Below are 14611 nucleotides of genomic sequence, written 5' to 3'. Positions count from 1 at the left end.
AGGAGAAAGTGGCCCCAACCACCCTCCCCAGTGAGAGAGCAGGAGAGAAATGGAACATTACAGCTTCATCGTCCTATCCAGAAACATTAAAGTCATCTAGTAAGATAAAACCCGAGCGCTAGGCCAGCACGTCTCCCTACCTGTCATGGGCAGGAGCGAGTCTCAAGATACTTAATTAGAGCCGCGTAGCCTCGCAGAAACAGCAGAAGCTTAACGAAGCAAGGCTGACAGAGCAGGCCGTCTCCTCCCCACACCTCAACGGGTGACAGCGGCACATGGGCGGGACGGAGAAGCTGCCCGGATGGTGGCGGTGAGTGACAAGACCTTGTAACCCCCACCATAGCTTCCCACATGGAGCTCGGCAGGCGCCGCGACACACCAAGGCCTGGAGGTCTCCATGCAGGCTGGCAGCCAGTTCCCTGGTCCTGGCTACACGTGCTTGGCCTGGCACAGGGTGTAGACAGGCTGAACCCTTGCCCTGTGACCGGGGTGCAAACTTAGAAAACACCAGGTGGGGCATCCAAACAACAACAAAGATGAACTTTGGTACATTGTCACATGGTAAAAAGACCCATAAATACACCTGAAGAACTTCCCCAGAATCCATCCTCCGCGCCGCTCTGTGGTGCCTACCGCTGGTGCAGGGCTCGGGACCCGTGCCCAGGCAGAGGACATGGGGAGCGGGTCAGCTGCAGGGCAGATGCACCCTTTAACCCTGCTCACAGGGCCGAGATTTAAATCAGGGGCAGTGGACGTCCTGCCTCTCACCTACGCAGCATCCGGCCATTGGGCCACCTCGACGACCATCTCTCTGGGGCCTGCTCAGTCGTCCCCCAGCACATCTGTGCCCTGGGTCTCACTCCTCACCACGGAAGCCTCGTCAGTTCATGGTGCCACAGAGACCCACCCCCCACAGGCTTCCTCCCACGGCGGCCTCAGCTGCTCATCTGCACACTTGGTTGGCTGGCCACCACTCTGCTGCCTTCTCATCACCCCAAATTAGGAACAGCCTGGCTTGCCACTCGCCAGGGCTCAGGCTTCCCTGTTTCCTTCTTATCCATGTTTGCAACAAACTCAAAGTCAAGTTTTTGCTATAAAACACACGATGCTCTGCCTCTCGGTTATACTCCGTCCTGTCCCTCCAAGTGTGCTTCCAGCCCAGCCACTTCTCCACTTCCCCACCAGCAGCTGTGGCCAAGGCTGTGAACATCCCCCAAAACCTGCTCCCACCTGCTCGGTAATAACACCCCTGGTTATCTGAACACGACACGCAAAAGGAGGGCAGTTCCCAGACCCCTTGGAGCTAGGTGCAGCCAAGTGACCGGGTTCTGGCCAATGAGATTCTGGTGGATAGAAAAAGGTCCCCTGCCCGGGGTTGTCCCCATCCTAATCCCTGGAAGCTGTGACTGAGTGACCCAACATGCAAAAGGGTACTCTGCAGGTGAGATTAAGGTAAGGATCTTGAGATGAAGCAGTTACCCTGAATTTCCAGGTGGGCCCAATGTCATTACAGGGGTCCTTATGGGGGGGGGTGCGCAGAATCAGAATGGGAGCCATGACCAACAGAGGCAGAGGTGAGGCACCTCACTGCCTCGGTCAGGCCCATGCCGACTCTCCGGGAGGCCAGAGGCCCCAGGCCACCCACTGTCCCTCAGCCATGTTGTCCTCAAGGGAAAACCACGCTGATGCCCGGTTAGGTCAGCATCTGACAAGGGTGAAAACAACAGAAAACACTCAAGAAAACCATCAATAGAGAAAACAGGTAAAAGTTTAGTTTTTCATACATAACTTAAAAAAAGATATGAAAGAATACCAGTATAAAACATTGCATAGCAAATAATGTTTGTACAAAACCCAGTAAGAAAACATAATTTTATCACTTAAGATGATTCATAAAATATATTTTGCTAAAAAGCAAATTGACACGTCCTAGACAGACACCTGCCCGAGTGCAGCAGAGAGAAAGGAGCCTCGTGCTTCCCGGCGCCGAGCCCTGCCCTGCGGATGCCCACGGGGCTCGGCCCACGGCGGGCTCCAGCAGCAGCTTCCTGCACTCGGGCACGAGAGCCGGTCAGGAGCACGGCGCCCCCTCCACCCTCGGCCACGCTCCCCAGTGGCCCGGGCAGGTCAGCGAGGGCAGGAGGAGGCCCACAGAGCCAGCGCACATGAGTGTGTCCCCACACTGCGGCGGGATGGGGGCCACCCCCGGCCGCTCTTTACTGGTAGGTGACCTTCACGCAGAACGCCTCTTCGTTTTTGTCTTCGTGGTCATTGATGTAAATCAGGATCTCCTCCTCCCCGGCGCTCTGACGAGGTGCAAACCGCAGGCCGATGGTGTAGGTCTCTCCTCCCCTGACCTGGAAGGCACCAAGCATCCAATCCCAGCCTACCCCAGCCACCGCTCTCTACTCTGGCAAGTTCTACGCGTGCAAACCCGGGCTGACAGAGGAGGTTAAGCTGAGGCTCCAGACCCCAAGGCCTGAGGCAGGCAGGACTCCAGACTCCTGATGTTCTGAACTAAATTTCCCAGTGTTACGGGACACAGCTGCTCTTCCCACGCCCCAGGGGACGCTTCGCAACAAGAAACACCCTCCACTGACAGACTGTGATGAGCTGTACTTTCTTCAAAATACAACAGAAAAAAGGCTAATTTGCAGGGCACTTGTGGGTAAAGCCACCGATAAACTGCAGGGCAGATTGGCCACCAGAACCCCTGCAACGGTGCCTAGATGTGGGGGCCCCAGAAGCACAGGCAGAAGAGCTCAAAGAGGGATGCCCGCCCCCCACCCATCTAGTACCTTCCCCAGTTCAGATCCACACTGCTCCCTCCCAGGACTCTCTCAAGACCACCCATTACTAGATGGAACTGTTCCTAAATGTGGCGCCGACCCTCACACCTCGGGGCTCCCGGGAGAAGCAGAGCCCGAGGGCCCCCCCACACGCAGCCCTCCACACCGCGCACAGCACCCGCACCTGGAAGCAGTCCTCCCTGAACTGCAGCAGCTCAGGGTGGTCGCTGTGCAGGTGGTAGGTCCTCTGGGAGGGGTAGGGGTTGGTGTAGGTGATCCGCTTGTTGGCGCCCTTGCCTGCCCCCGCGGCCAGCGTGATCTCGAAAGCCTGTGGAGGCAGGGGCAGCAGTCGCCCTTCCTGAGCCTGCTCTGCATGTGCCACCTGACTTAGGGCATCTCCCTAAATATGACAGACCCCCGCTGAGGGGGCTCACCATACAGACGCAACCCACACCCCTACCCCCGGGCCACAGACTACAGAGGAGGACACAGGACCAGGTGACAGTCAGGTGACATACCACCCATACCCCGTGTGCCCCTCCAGACCTTGGAAATGAGAGGTGGACGGCAAGAGAGGCACACGAGCCACGAGGCCACCAGCTGGTGATAGTCCACGTCGACCAGGTTAAGGTGGATGAACCGGCTCCCTGCCCTCTGGGGCCTCACAGCAACATGCAGATCCTGCACCCCGTGAGGTGGCAGCACAAACACGCCCTTGGGGTCCGTCTTTAAGAACAGCAGAAAAGAAGCGGGTCAGGATGCAGTCCCTCACACTGTGCAGACCAGGCGTTTCCTGAAACCTGCAGCTCAGGGCACAGAGAGAATCCCAAGGGAACCCCCGCTATTCCGGGGGCAGGGGGCCCACGTGGCCTGCATGAGGTCAGAAGGGGCCCGAGTGACGGTGCCAGATCTGAAACCAGACCCAGCCACACCGTCAGGCTCACAGCACATCACGGTCCGCATCACCACCTGTGCGGGCAAGCGTCCTCCGTGTGGCCACGGGCCCCGAAGCACCAGAGCTGCCTCAGCAGAGGGAGATCTCAACGAGCTCCAGCTCAAAACCCTGGCAAGGAGTCTGCATTGCCCTCATTATCCAGACGCATAATTGTGGCTAAATAAATTCCAGAGCTGCTATTAATATTTGCCTTCCAATAATTTTTCTAAAAAGTGGCCTTTGGGGTTTATATGTCACTCATCCCATGATGGCATATCCAATAAAAGGCAATCTGAATAAAGACTCTGCCACGAGTCTTGAAGGAGCCATGAGCCTGTCCACAGGACCCACACCGTCCGTTCCCAGGGTGGGGTGAGGAGGGGAGAGGCCAGAGAACACCCAGTGACCTACCTTCAGCTCCTGGGGGTGCGAGGTGAAAGCCTGCACTCTCCGAACCGTCTGTGTCCCCCGAAGGACAAGGGACAGGCGGGTCTGCTGGCCTGTGACACAGGAGACGTCCACGCGCTGCAAGGAGTGAAGGTGGACCTGCCATATCTGGACAGGGGTTGCCAGCCAGTTATCCCTGTGCAGGACAGAAGCCGTTATCAGGGCTGGTGAGGACAACAGCACCAACCGGGAGACAGAAGCCGGGAAGAGGCCGAGAAGGTGGCCAGGAGGACAGGGGCCGAGGAGATAGGGTGAAGCCCAGCTGCCATCACCCTCGCAGCCACCTTCCCCTCACTTTGAAGGCCCACTTTGACTTTGCACCACGACACCCCACGTGAGTGACAACGTGGGCTTCTGCCAGAAACGTCACAGTCCCAAACCAGGTGGCTTGGGGTGAAGCCCGTGGAAAGCAGGACACGGAAGAGTCTGTGGGCTCAGAGGTCACGCAGGCCGGAGCTCGTGGGCCCCGTCCTAGCTGCCTGGTGCTGCAGGACAATACCAACCCTTTCCTGTAAGTGGGGCTCAGTAACCCTGCCCCTCGGGTGTCCACACAGCCCGAGACGGGCACTGAGTGCAGTTATCCCCTGCCCCATTCCCAGACATCCGATTCAAAAGCCCCCAGCCTGGCCAAGTTTTAAAAGATCCTCCCTCAAGGGACTGGAACAGGAGACTTCCGAGAAAACGGTATAGGAACAGGGTCATTTCAACTGAGTGGGAGAAGCAGGAAGGCGATGTGCCACCGTCTCAGGCATGGAAGGATAATGACTGCCACCTTCCCTCTCCCCTGGTCAGAACCAGGCACGGCACTGGGGCAGACGCCGCCTTGGGTTTCTCTCCTTGGTGGGCTCTCCACGCGTCCCTCAGGCCGCTGGTGCTGCTCCGATCAGAGGGCGCCCTTTGCGAGGCCCCTGCCAGCCCTGGAGTCTCCCGTCCCAGGGCCAAAGGCCCGACAACGAGCCCCGTCAGGAGCTCGGGAAGAGCCCAGGCCGGCCCTTCCAATGCTGCAGCTGCTTCCCACCCCCGCCCACCCCTCCAGACCTCTGGAGTTCGTGCTCATGGACTTACGCGTAAACAGTGACAAAGAAGTCTTTGCTCTCCGGGCTTGGCCCACTAGCCACCTTCAGGAACACATCCCGTGGCTCCCCGAGGCCCTGGCGGACACGGGCGCACCCTGAGAACACCGCCTGCCTCCCCACTCCGAGCCCAGCCCCCTGAGCCTGCGTGAAGCAGAAGCAGGCGGGAACCAGGCTCCCTCCCTCCCAATAGGTGTTTAATTTTCGGTATTAGTCAGAATTCACTCTTCTTTTTTTTTCACTGCAAAAAAGAAAATCATTAACTTCTTGATTTCATATTGAGTTCAATAATTATATTCTGCAGGAGATTTTATCCAATTTCCTAACCAGTCATAACACAATTATTGCCCTTATTCTTTACACAATGGCAATTAATAAGTGGCTTAATTACTACTCACTTTATTCACTTTGCTTCATGCCTTTTTTTTTCATTTAAATTCAGATAATCAAAGAACTGATCTGCTAGCAGAAAAGATGAAAACTCATGCATAAAGCTCTCACAAGGATATCAAAATACCCCGTTAGCACCTTAGAAAGATACCACTTAACTGAAAACCTACAAGGAAGAGGCTGCCGGAGGCCAGGGCGCTCAGATGACGGGAGGCTGGCTGGGTGATGGGCTCGGCAGAACTTACCACATTCTGGGTCTCACAGATGACGTTGGGGTCGCTACATCGGACGTGGACTGGAGGTTCCTCACCAGGTCTTCCCACGGGAGCACCTGGGGCAGGGAATATCAGAACAAGCGTCTTTTCTGGACAGGCCTGGGCCACGTGTTGGCACTGTCTGGGGCAGGCCTGGCCCGTCACAGGTACTAACAGACCCCTGCTGGGAGACGGGTGATGCCACCCTACCCCAGTCCCGCCTGCGTGGGCACCGGCACTCCCGCCATTAGCCACGTCCTCGGGTACCTATCCGAAGGGAGTGACCAAGAGTGAATGGGGGGACTATGGAGTAAGGTGCCCGACACAGAAGACGCACCAGACCAGGACCAGGGAAGTGACTGAGCAGCCCAAGGTACGAGTGAACTCCAGGCACAACCCTCGGGGCCATGGGTTTTAGGAGGTAGAATCAGCCCGCCCAGGGCATCTCAGAGGACGTGAGGTCACCATTTCAAACGACAAAGGCAGGTGGAGAATTTACAGGTGGGTCACAGGCTGGAGTAAGAGCATCACGGGATAACATGATGATGCCCCTTGTCACCCTCAGGGAAAAACCTTTTCCCATCTGTTGAACCTGTAAAACGCCAGCCGTGGGGACAGATGGGACCTGCCTGGAAGCGTGTGCCAGGGAGGCAGGCGGATGGCCTTCTTCAGGAAGGTGAGCTCCGGGTGGTAGAAGCGGAAGACCTGGTCCACCACGTGGGGCTGAGTCTCCACGGTGAGGCAGAGCACGGCGATGGGCTTGCCGCCACTGCCCCGGAACAAGACCTGCCGAGAGAGCACACGGCGCCAGCGTGAGGCCCGGCCCACGGGCCCGCGGAGAGCTGTGTGCACCCCGCCGGGCTCCGTGGGGCCCGCCCCCCCGCGAGGTGGGAGGGTCAAGCCCTGTGAGAAACGGGGACGGAGGCTGCAGCAGCACGCAGCACAGGGACGGCGCGTGGACGTGCTCTCGTGACGCACGCGTCGCGTGTAGCTGCTGGTCCTGCCATTCTCGTGAGTACGGCCCACGCCTCGACCGCCAGCACAGGGTGTGCGGCCAGCACCGACATGCCCGCAGCCACCGTCCCATCCTCCAGCACGCCCGCCGCGCGCGTGCGGGGCAGCTGCTCCGAGGGCCTGGCGTTAACCCGCCAGGTCCTCGCGGGTGGTAGCGGAGCTCTTGGATTGCAGACGGTAAAAGGAGGCTGCCCCTAAACCAAAAAGGCTAGAAATATAAACTTCCTTTTTTTAAAAAAAAGTTACTGGGGCGCCTGGTGGCTCAGTCAGTTAAGTATCCAACTCTTGCTTTCGGCTCAGGGTCAGGAGACTGAGCCCCACATCGGGCTCCGCGCTCAGCGGGGAGTCTGCTTAAAATTCTCTCTCTGCCCCTCCAGCCCCCGAGCACAGGCGCGCTCTCTCTCCCTCTCTCTCTCAAAAATAAATAAATCACTCTTAAAAAAAAAAAAGAAAGAAAGAACAGGTGTCTTCATTCCCCAGCTCCGTCTGGCCCTGAGCTCTCCAGGTCCCTGAATGAGGGCAGGCACGCAGCCCGACAGCCGAGGCGACCTTCCCACATCGATGGAGAACTCGGGCCTCCAGACAAACCTGCCACACGGGGAAGACGTGTTTATTGTGAAATCTTTTAGATGTACATATATAAAAGGCTATATATGTAAAACTCTGTTTAAGTCATAAATCGTAAGAGGACGGCCACCACGAGCCCAAATCCCCGCTGGGCTGGACCCCCCACCCACACTGCTGAGCTCCGGGTGCCCTGCCAGCCCCGCCCGAGGACACCCCCTTCCCGACTCTGTGGGCACCGTCCTGGCTTGCCTTTGCTGTTTTCCCACCTTCAGACCTTTACGCCATGCTGTGCTTGGTTGTGCCTGTCTGGAGCTCGGCCTGAATGCCCTCCCCGTCTCGCGTGCGCTCACTCAGCTGGGAGAGAAGCCCCCGCGAGCACAGCGGCCGCCCCACCTTCTGCGCCGACACTCTGGCCACAAGTGCGCCACCACACGGAGACCACATGTGTGTTCAGCTGCTGCGCCTGCCGCAGACCGGGTCTCTGCCCCAGCCACCCCACCCTGCCCTCCCCTGCTCTGGCCCCCACAGTCCACAGTTCTGCTCCCCTGGCAGCTCCTGGAAGCACGGGGCACAGCCAGGCTCGGGATGGAGGGGATCCTCTGGTCAGCCTCAGCCGGAGACCCGTCCTTGTCCAGCAATGCTGGGAGCACCCTCCTCTGCTCCTCCTCTGCGGGGTCTCAGGCTTACTGCCCACTCTGCACAACCGAGTTCTAGCATTTGCAGCTTCAGCTCGCTGTTCCCTAGCACAAGGGGGGCAGGTAGCCACTTCCGGCCATGTCTACCTCCTAGAAAACTTGGAGTTCTGGTTTTACCATTCCAGTGACCTGGTTAATACGTGAGCAGTTAACCTAGTTAACAGTGCTTCGAAAGGGGCGCCTGGGCGGCTCAGTCGTTAAGCATCTGCCTTCGGCTCAGGTCACGGTCCCAGGGTCCTGGGATCGAGCCCCGCATCGGGCTCCCTGCTCGGCGGGAAGCCTGCTTCTCCCTCTCCCACTCCCCTGCTTGTGCTCCCTCTCTGTTTCTCTCTGTCAAATAAATAAATAAAATCTTTAAAACAAAAAAACAACAGTGCTTTGAAAGGGATGGCGGTGGCAGAGAGCGCCAGTTCAGCGCCCAGTGCCTGCCTCAGACGAGAAGCAGCAAACATACCCCTGTGCGTTCATACTGAGACTCCAAACACTGACCGCCTCTGGAGGTTGCCAGAGCGCAATTCATTACTCTGAACACTGATAAACAAAATGAAAGAATCCAACACTTATCCTGACTTTCTGGTATAAAGTGTATTTCAGGGCAACCAAACTGCTGGTGGGGAAATTCTTGTTTATGGCAGAATCCCAGCTAACAAGTCCAGGAGGAATGAAAGAAGTGGAATTTCCCCATTTCCCACCCTGAAAATGTGTGTGGGCAATGAACCCGAGGGGAGAGAAGACACGGGGCCCTGGAGTCAGTGGGCCCGGACTCACCCAAACCACACGTGAGAAGACAAGTAAGCACAGGATGGACACTAGGCGACTCGGAGGGTCTGCTGCTGATCGGGGGCAGGGACAGTGGCACACGGCGAAGCTAAAAGTCCTTATCTGTTAGGGACGCAGACTGACCTCATCACCGGTGAACTCAAAAGATTTCTGGGGTTTGCCTTCAAACTCCAAATCCATGTACGGAAAATGTACTAGCCTCTCAGATTTCGATAGCGCTACATAAACAGCTGATATGCCTTAAGCAAGGCAAAGCTGAGCCTCCACATTAAGTAAAATAAAGCAGTTTCCACTGGTGACGGGGCCGAGGGCACAAGCGGCCACCACAGTGAGACGGGAACACAGGCCTGCAGTCGGGAGCCGGCGTCTCATCTGAGACTCACTGAAATAATCTGTTCTCGGGGCGGGGGTGGGGCAAAGTCCTGTTGCTTTTGTTTTTACTTTCAAACTACTTCAAAAAGGCATTTGTCTGCCCAAAAAAAGCTTCAGAAATTCCTAAAAACAAGTGTCCTGAGCTCCCCCTCAGGATATCCTACAGACAGGCTGCTGGTGTGTGCAAACCTGCCTACCCTCTAGGCGGGAATGAGCATTCCCAGAAGTAACCCCACAGCCCCCACACTGATCCTACGGGACGTGGGGAAGCTGTGGGCGAGGGTCAGGGGGCCAGTGTAGCCCCCGTGTGCGGGGACAGCTGTACTTGCAGGGCGTGGGGCAGGCACCCAGAGCACCAAGGGCTGCAAGGGCCAGGTGGCCAGGGAGAGGCTTCCAGGCCGGACACCCACGCAGAGGCCCTCCCAGCATCGCCTGAGGCGGCCACCGCTCGGTCAGCACAGGAAGAGTCCGCCTCCACGGGCCTGCTCCACCACCACCGCCCACCCCCCACCACAGGAGGCTCAGTGAAGGGCAGAGGGCCAGGCCCCAGCAGCCTGAGTAACAACTGAAGTCGTGAACATCTCACTGGGTCTGCTCAGGGGACACCTGGCTCTCACTGCAAGACCCTGGGACTGTCTGGGATCGCAGCTGTCCTGCCCTCTTACCTTGGCATGCTTAGTGGGCATTGCACTGGACTTCTGGGGCGACCTGGCGTCCATGCCCTTCTCAGATCGCAGCTCAGCAGAGGCCTGTGAGAAAACAGTCGGCACCGGCCGGTCACGAGATGGGAGTCGGAGGGTGAAGAGCCCTTCTAGCTGCAGGACTTCTCCCTGTAGGAACCGCTGCCCCTGGGACCGAGGGCTCCCGTGCACGGTCTCATCTGCTCTCATAATAACCGTGTGGACAGCCACTGTCACAAACCAGCCTCACTATCCCAAAGAGGGAGCAGGGACTGCCGGGAACTGTGAAGGCCCACCCGACATGCAACCCAGCTCCACCTGAAGCCAAAGGCCTGACATCTTCTTCACTGTCCTTACGACCTCTTGCCCAAAAGTGCATCCAAAGAGTCTGCACAGGATTCTGTGAGCCTCTGAGCTCCTCGAGCTCATTTACATGAGAACCACTATGCTACAGAGCTGACCCCAAAAGCTCAGTAAGAAAGATAAAACGCGGGGGCGCCTGGGTGGCTCAGTCGTTAAGCGTCTGCCTTCCGCTCAGGTCATGATCCCAGGGTCCTGGGATCGAGCCCCGCATCGGGTGCCCTGCTCGGCGGGAAGCCTGCTTCTCTCTCTCCCACTCCCTCTTTCACTCTGTCTCTCTCTGTCAAATAAACAAAATCTTTAAAAAAGAAAAAAAAAGAAAAGAAAGATAAAACGCATGCCCTGCGCCCCCCACCCCCACCCCACCAGTCACACGGCATGTACCACTCACATCCATCACTGGAAACCTCCAAGCCTGCATTTCCTACAGACGAGCGAACACTACAGAACGTGGGCAGACAGCATTAACTAGAGAACACAAAATGCTGGAAAGTGTCAACCCATCAGCTCTCCCGAGGTAAGGGAGAGGTTCTATACCCGAGAATTAAAGAGCACTCAGAGGGGACGGTCCGCCCTTTCCCGAGGCCCACTGTGTGCATGCTCGCCTAGGGGCTGGCGGAGCAGGTGACCACCTCAAGGCTAAGCGGTCTGAGCAGCATGGAAGGACACGCAGAAACGCCCCCACATTATTTAGCCAAGTGGGATTTTCCCATGTGCCTGGCAAGCCCGTCTGGCATTGGAAGAATGGCCTCCTCACCTGCACCAGGGCCGGCTGCCCCACAGAGAAGGTCTGGTATCTGAAGGGGATGTGGGTGGTCTCCCTCGGGCGCAGGAAGATCTGCGGGGCAAGGCTGCCCCGCAGACGGAACATATCCTCCTCCACCGGCGTGTGCAGCTTGGCTGCGTCTTTGAAGTACCTCCACTCCCGACTGTCCTGGATGATGCTAGAAGGCAGGGGAGACATGGGCTTGGAGACCGTGCTGGATGAAGCTAGAAGGCAGGGGAGACACAGGCTCGGAGACCGTATGGATGACGCTAGAAGGCAGGGGAGACACGGGCTTGGAGACCGTATGGATGAAGCTAGAAGGCAGGGGAGACACGGCCTCAGAGACCGTGCTGGATGAAGCTAGAAGGCAGGGGAGACACGGCCTCGGAGACCGTATGGATGACGCTAGAAGGCAGGGGAGACACGGGCTCGGAGACCGTGCTGGATGAAGCTAGAAGGCAGGGGAGACACGGGCTTGGAGACCGTATGGATGATGCCAGAAGGCAGGGGAGACACGGGCTCGGAGACCGTATGGATGACGCTAGAAGGCAGGGGAGACACGGGCTCGGAGACCGTATGGATGACGCCAGAAGGCAGGGGAGACACGGGCTCGGAGACCGTATGGATGACGCTAGAAGGCAGGGGAGGAGACACAGGGCTCTGAGGCAAAAATGCTCTTCCTGGTGAGTTCCCTGCCCACCCACTGAGAGCTGGAACCCAGGACGGTGGGCGAAAGCCAGGATCAGCGGGACCCTTGAACGTCAAGAGCAGCTTGGCTTCATTTCAGGGAGAACCCAGAGTCACCCCAGGTGACCCAGGCAGGCCCGCCGCTCACTCCCACCTGAGCTCGGGATTGTCCACCTCGATGGTCACTGTGTGCTGCATGTTGTGGGGGTTCCTAAGGGCAAACTCGAAGAACTCGGCAGTGCCCAGTGTGACGTGGATCGTGTGCTTGGTGGTGATGGCCAGGCTTAGCGCGCTGGTGATGCTCTCCACCTTCGTGCGCTCCCGATAGGCAGCGATGACCTGCAGGTCGCGTGCATGCTGTGCGCGGATGCTCTGCTGAGCCTGGGGGACACAGGTGCCAAACCAGGGCTTGCTCTCCTTCTCAAGGGCCGGTCTGCCACCTCCCCCACTCCCACCCTGAATACCAAATTTCTTCTGGAATCACCACCACCCCCTTCCTCAGCCACCTGGGCTGGATGGGACTGGCCCACCCCCAGGTCCAGAGGACAGAGAATGGGTCTACACGGCACTCCTGGCTTCTCTCTACCCCGCAGCAGTCTCCCCTGTAGGAGGCAGGGTCTGCCCCGCATGCTCCCAAGAGACTTCAACTGCCCACAAGGCCAACTCTCCCCGTGGCCTCGAGGCTGGCATCTGGGCACAATGGGGAATTAGAAGCAGAGGTTTCTAACAAAAGAGGATAAAATGGCCTCAAAGCTACTAAGACTGGAGATGGGCTCACTGGCCAGGTCCCCAGTGTGGCAACGGGAGCCCTGTCTTCGAGCAGGGGCCTGGCAGACCTGAGCCGGGCCAGAGTTCACACAACTGGCACGCTGCCTTAGTGGGGCTCAGCCACGGGTCCTTCATCCACCTCCTTCCTCGATGCCCTGACTCACTGGGCTTGGCCAACACGACGTGTTCTAGAGGCTGGAGACTGGCTTATGTTTCTGTGTGACTTAAAGAGTGAGGTCCACCCAGAAGGAGACCCCGCACCCCGCCCCGCTCCATGCTGGGGGACCAGCCAGGCCCCGTGCTGAGAACCTCTGAACACTGAGGAGGCCCAGACATCAGAAGGCAGAGGCTGTTTGAATGCCTTTGGACTTCAACTCAAGAAGTAAGGACCAAATTCGGTTTCTGACTTAAATTACTTTGGATATTGACTTTCCAACATCCAAAACTTTGGCCTTCCCCTCGCATGGGGATTGAAGCTGAGCCTTTAATTTCTCCCTGGGGATTTGAAAACAGGAGGGTGGTCATGCTCATATTTGAGGCCTCCCCACACAGACACAGATGATTAGAGCTTCTTAATGGAGTGAGGGATGGCCAGACATAATTTAGGCTGAGAAATAGAGCACAGAGGGGCTTTTCAAACTTGAACTGAGACAGTGCATTATTCTGACCCACTCCCAAGTTGCAGGGACAAAATCTGGACTGCCCACCAGTGGACGATCCACCCCAGGCCCTAGGGGAGAGGCTGGGGGCAGCGCACAGCGACACCACTCCCCAGCTTACTGTAGACCAGGGTGAAAAGCCACAGGTAGAGTGAACACGACCCTGGGGCTCGTGAGGAGGGAAGCTCCTTGCCTGTCCTATGTCCTTCCGTACCACGGAGGAAGCTGTCGGGAAGCCTGGCACCCCTGGCCTCCCTCCACCCCACAGGACGCGGGGCGACTCCTCTGACAGAAGGCTCTGGAGTATGAACCAGGCAGGCACAGCCCCGCCCTCCCTCAACTCTTCCCTTTGGGACCGACCGGCGTGGACGCCACAGCAGGTGCTCACACTGCTCCTCACCAGTGGTGGGTTAGTGGCCTGTGGCCGTATGGCCTCACCCAGGCGGCTCGGCTCCCACATTAGCTCCACACTCAGTGTCACAAGCACCTTGACCGCAAACAGGACCCGAGTTCCAGGGTCTGCTCTACCCATCACTAGAGTCATCAGTAACAGCGGTGACACCTGGGTCTCTCCCTGCCATACTCCTGATTTCTCAATCCGTTCAGAAGTCAGGCAGGCAAAGGATAAGGACACTTATTGGAGCCCTTGGGTCCCCACAGGCAGCAGAGCCCAGTGACCAGGTCCAGGATGAGCATAGTACCCAACCAGAGCACGAGACTGGCAAGCCTTTCGCTGGGATTTCTGGAAATAAAGCTTTCTGTTCTGTGGCACTCAGCATGGGATGACTACATGAAGCAGGGTTAGTGCCGCCAAACTGCTACTGTGAGGGACGATCTGGGGGCTGCAGGGGGTGGGCAGAGGGCAGAGGTGGGGGGCTGGTCCCAGGGGCCTGACCGCCCCAGGCCTGCCTGGTCAGTACCAGGCTCGGAGCGCTGGGGCACCTGCTCAAACACGAAATGGCTGGTCCGGAGTCCAGGCCAAGGGCCCTGGGGACCCCGCTGCCACCCAGACTGCAGCCTCAGAGGACGCCCCACACGAGGAGATAGCCTGCCGGCCATTCTTCCCAGGCTGGGGGGCCCATGGAGAAGGTGCCCAGCTCACGGTTTTCCCGCGGCTGGGGCTCCACCGGCACACAGCGGCTGACGCTGACCAACAGCAGCAGGTGGGGCCGGCCACCGTCCCGGGCGCCACAGAAGCTGGGCCACCCTCGTGAGGATGCTGGGACTGTCCCAAGCAACAGCGGGGATGCCAACACAGGCATCCGGCCCCACTCTGTGCTCCACCACTTTCGTGAGAAGCTCCCAGACCGTCAGCATCCCCGGCTGCTCTCTGCCTCCCGATGCACAGGCCCCGGGTCCGAGACCAGCTGACTGGC

General features: G+C 58.1%; 1 protein-coding gene across 6 annotated transcripts in view; it reads right to left on the bottom strand.

The window, feature by feature from the left end:
* Positions 1–1750: 1750 nt before the first annotated feature.
* NPHP4 (nephrocystin 4) overlaps positions 1751–14611 on the bottom strand; it is a 114511-nt gene continuing 101650 nt past the window's right edge. For all 6 annotated transcript variants that reach the window (XM_078073858.1, XM_078073856.1, XM_078073860.1 and 3 more), the window contains 10 exons: positions 11963–12189; positions 11113–11299; positions 9981–10064; positions 6517–6673; positions 5879–5964; positions 5236–5321; positions 4135–4306; positions 3336–3515; positions 2974–3117; positions 1751–2357 (listed from right to left, as the gene is read on the bottom strand). In XM_078073858.1, coding sequence (XP_077929984.1) covers positions 2217–2357; positions 2974–3117; positions 3336–3515; positions 4135–4306; positions 5236–5321; positions 5879–5964; positions 6517–6673; positions 9981–10064; positions 11113–11299; positions 11963–12189 — 1464 coding nt within the window. In that variant the 3' untranslated portion in view covers positions 1751–2216. The remainder of the gene's footprint in view (positions 2358–2973; positions 3118–3335; positions 3516–4134; positions 4307–5235; positions 5322–5878; positions 5965–6516; positions 6674–9980; positions 10065–11112; positions 11300–11962; positions 12190–14611) is intronic.

This window comes from Halichoerus grypus, chromosome 5 (assembly GCF_964656455.1).
Source record: "Halichoerus grypus chromosome 5, mHalGry1.hap1.1, whole genome shotgun sequence".
Lineage (NCBI taxonomy): Eukaryota > Metazoa > Chordata > Mammalia > Carnivora > Phocidae > Halichoerus > Halichoerus grypus.
Note: the sequence above shows the minus strand (reverse complement) of the source record. Positions and strands in the feature narration are given on the sequence as shown.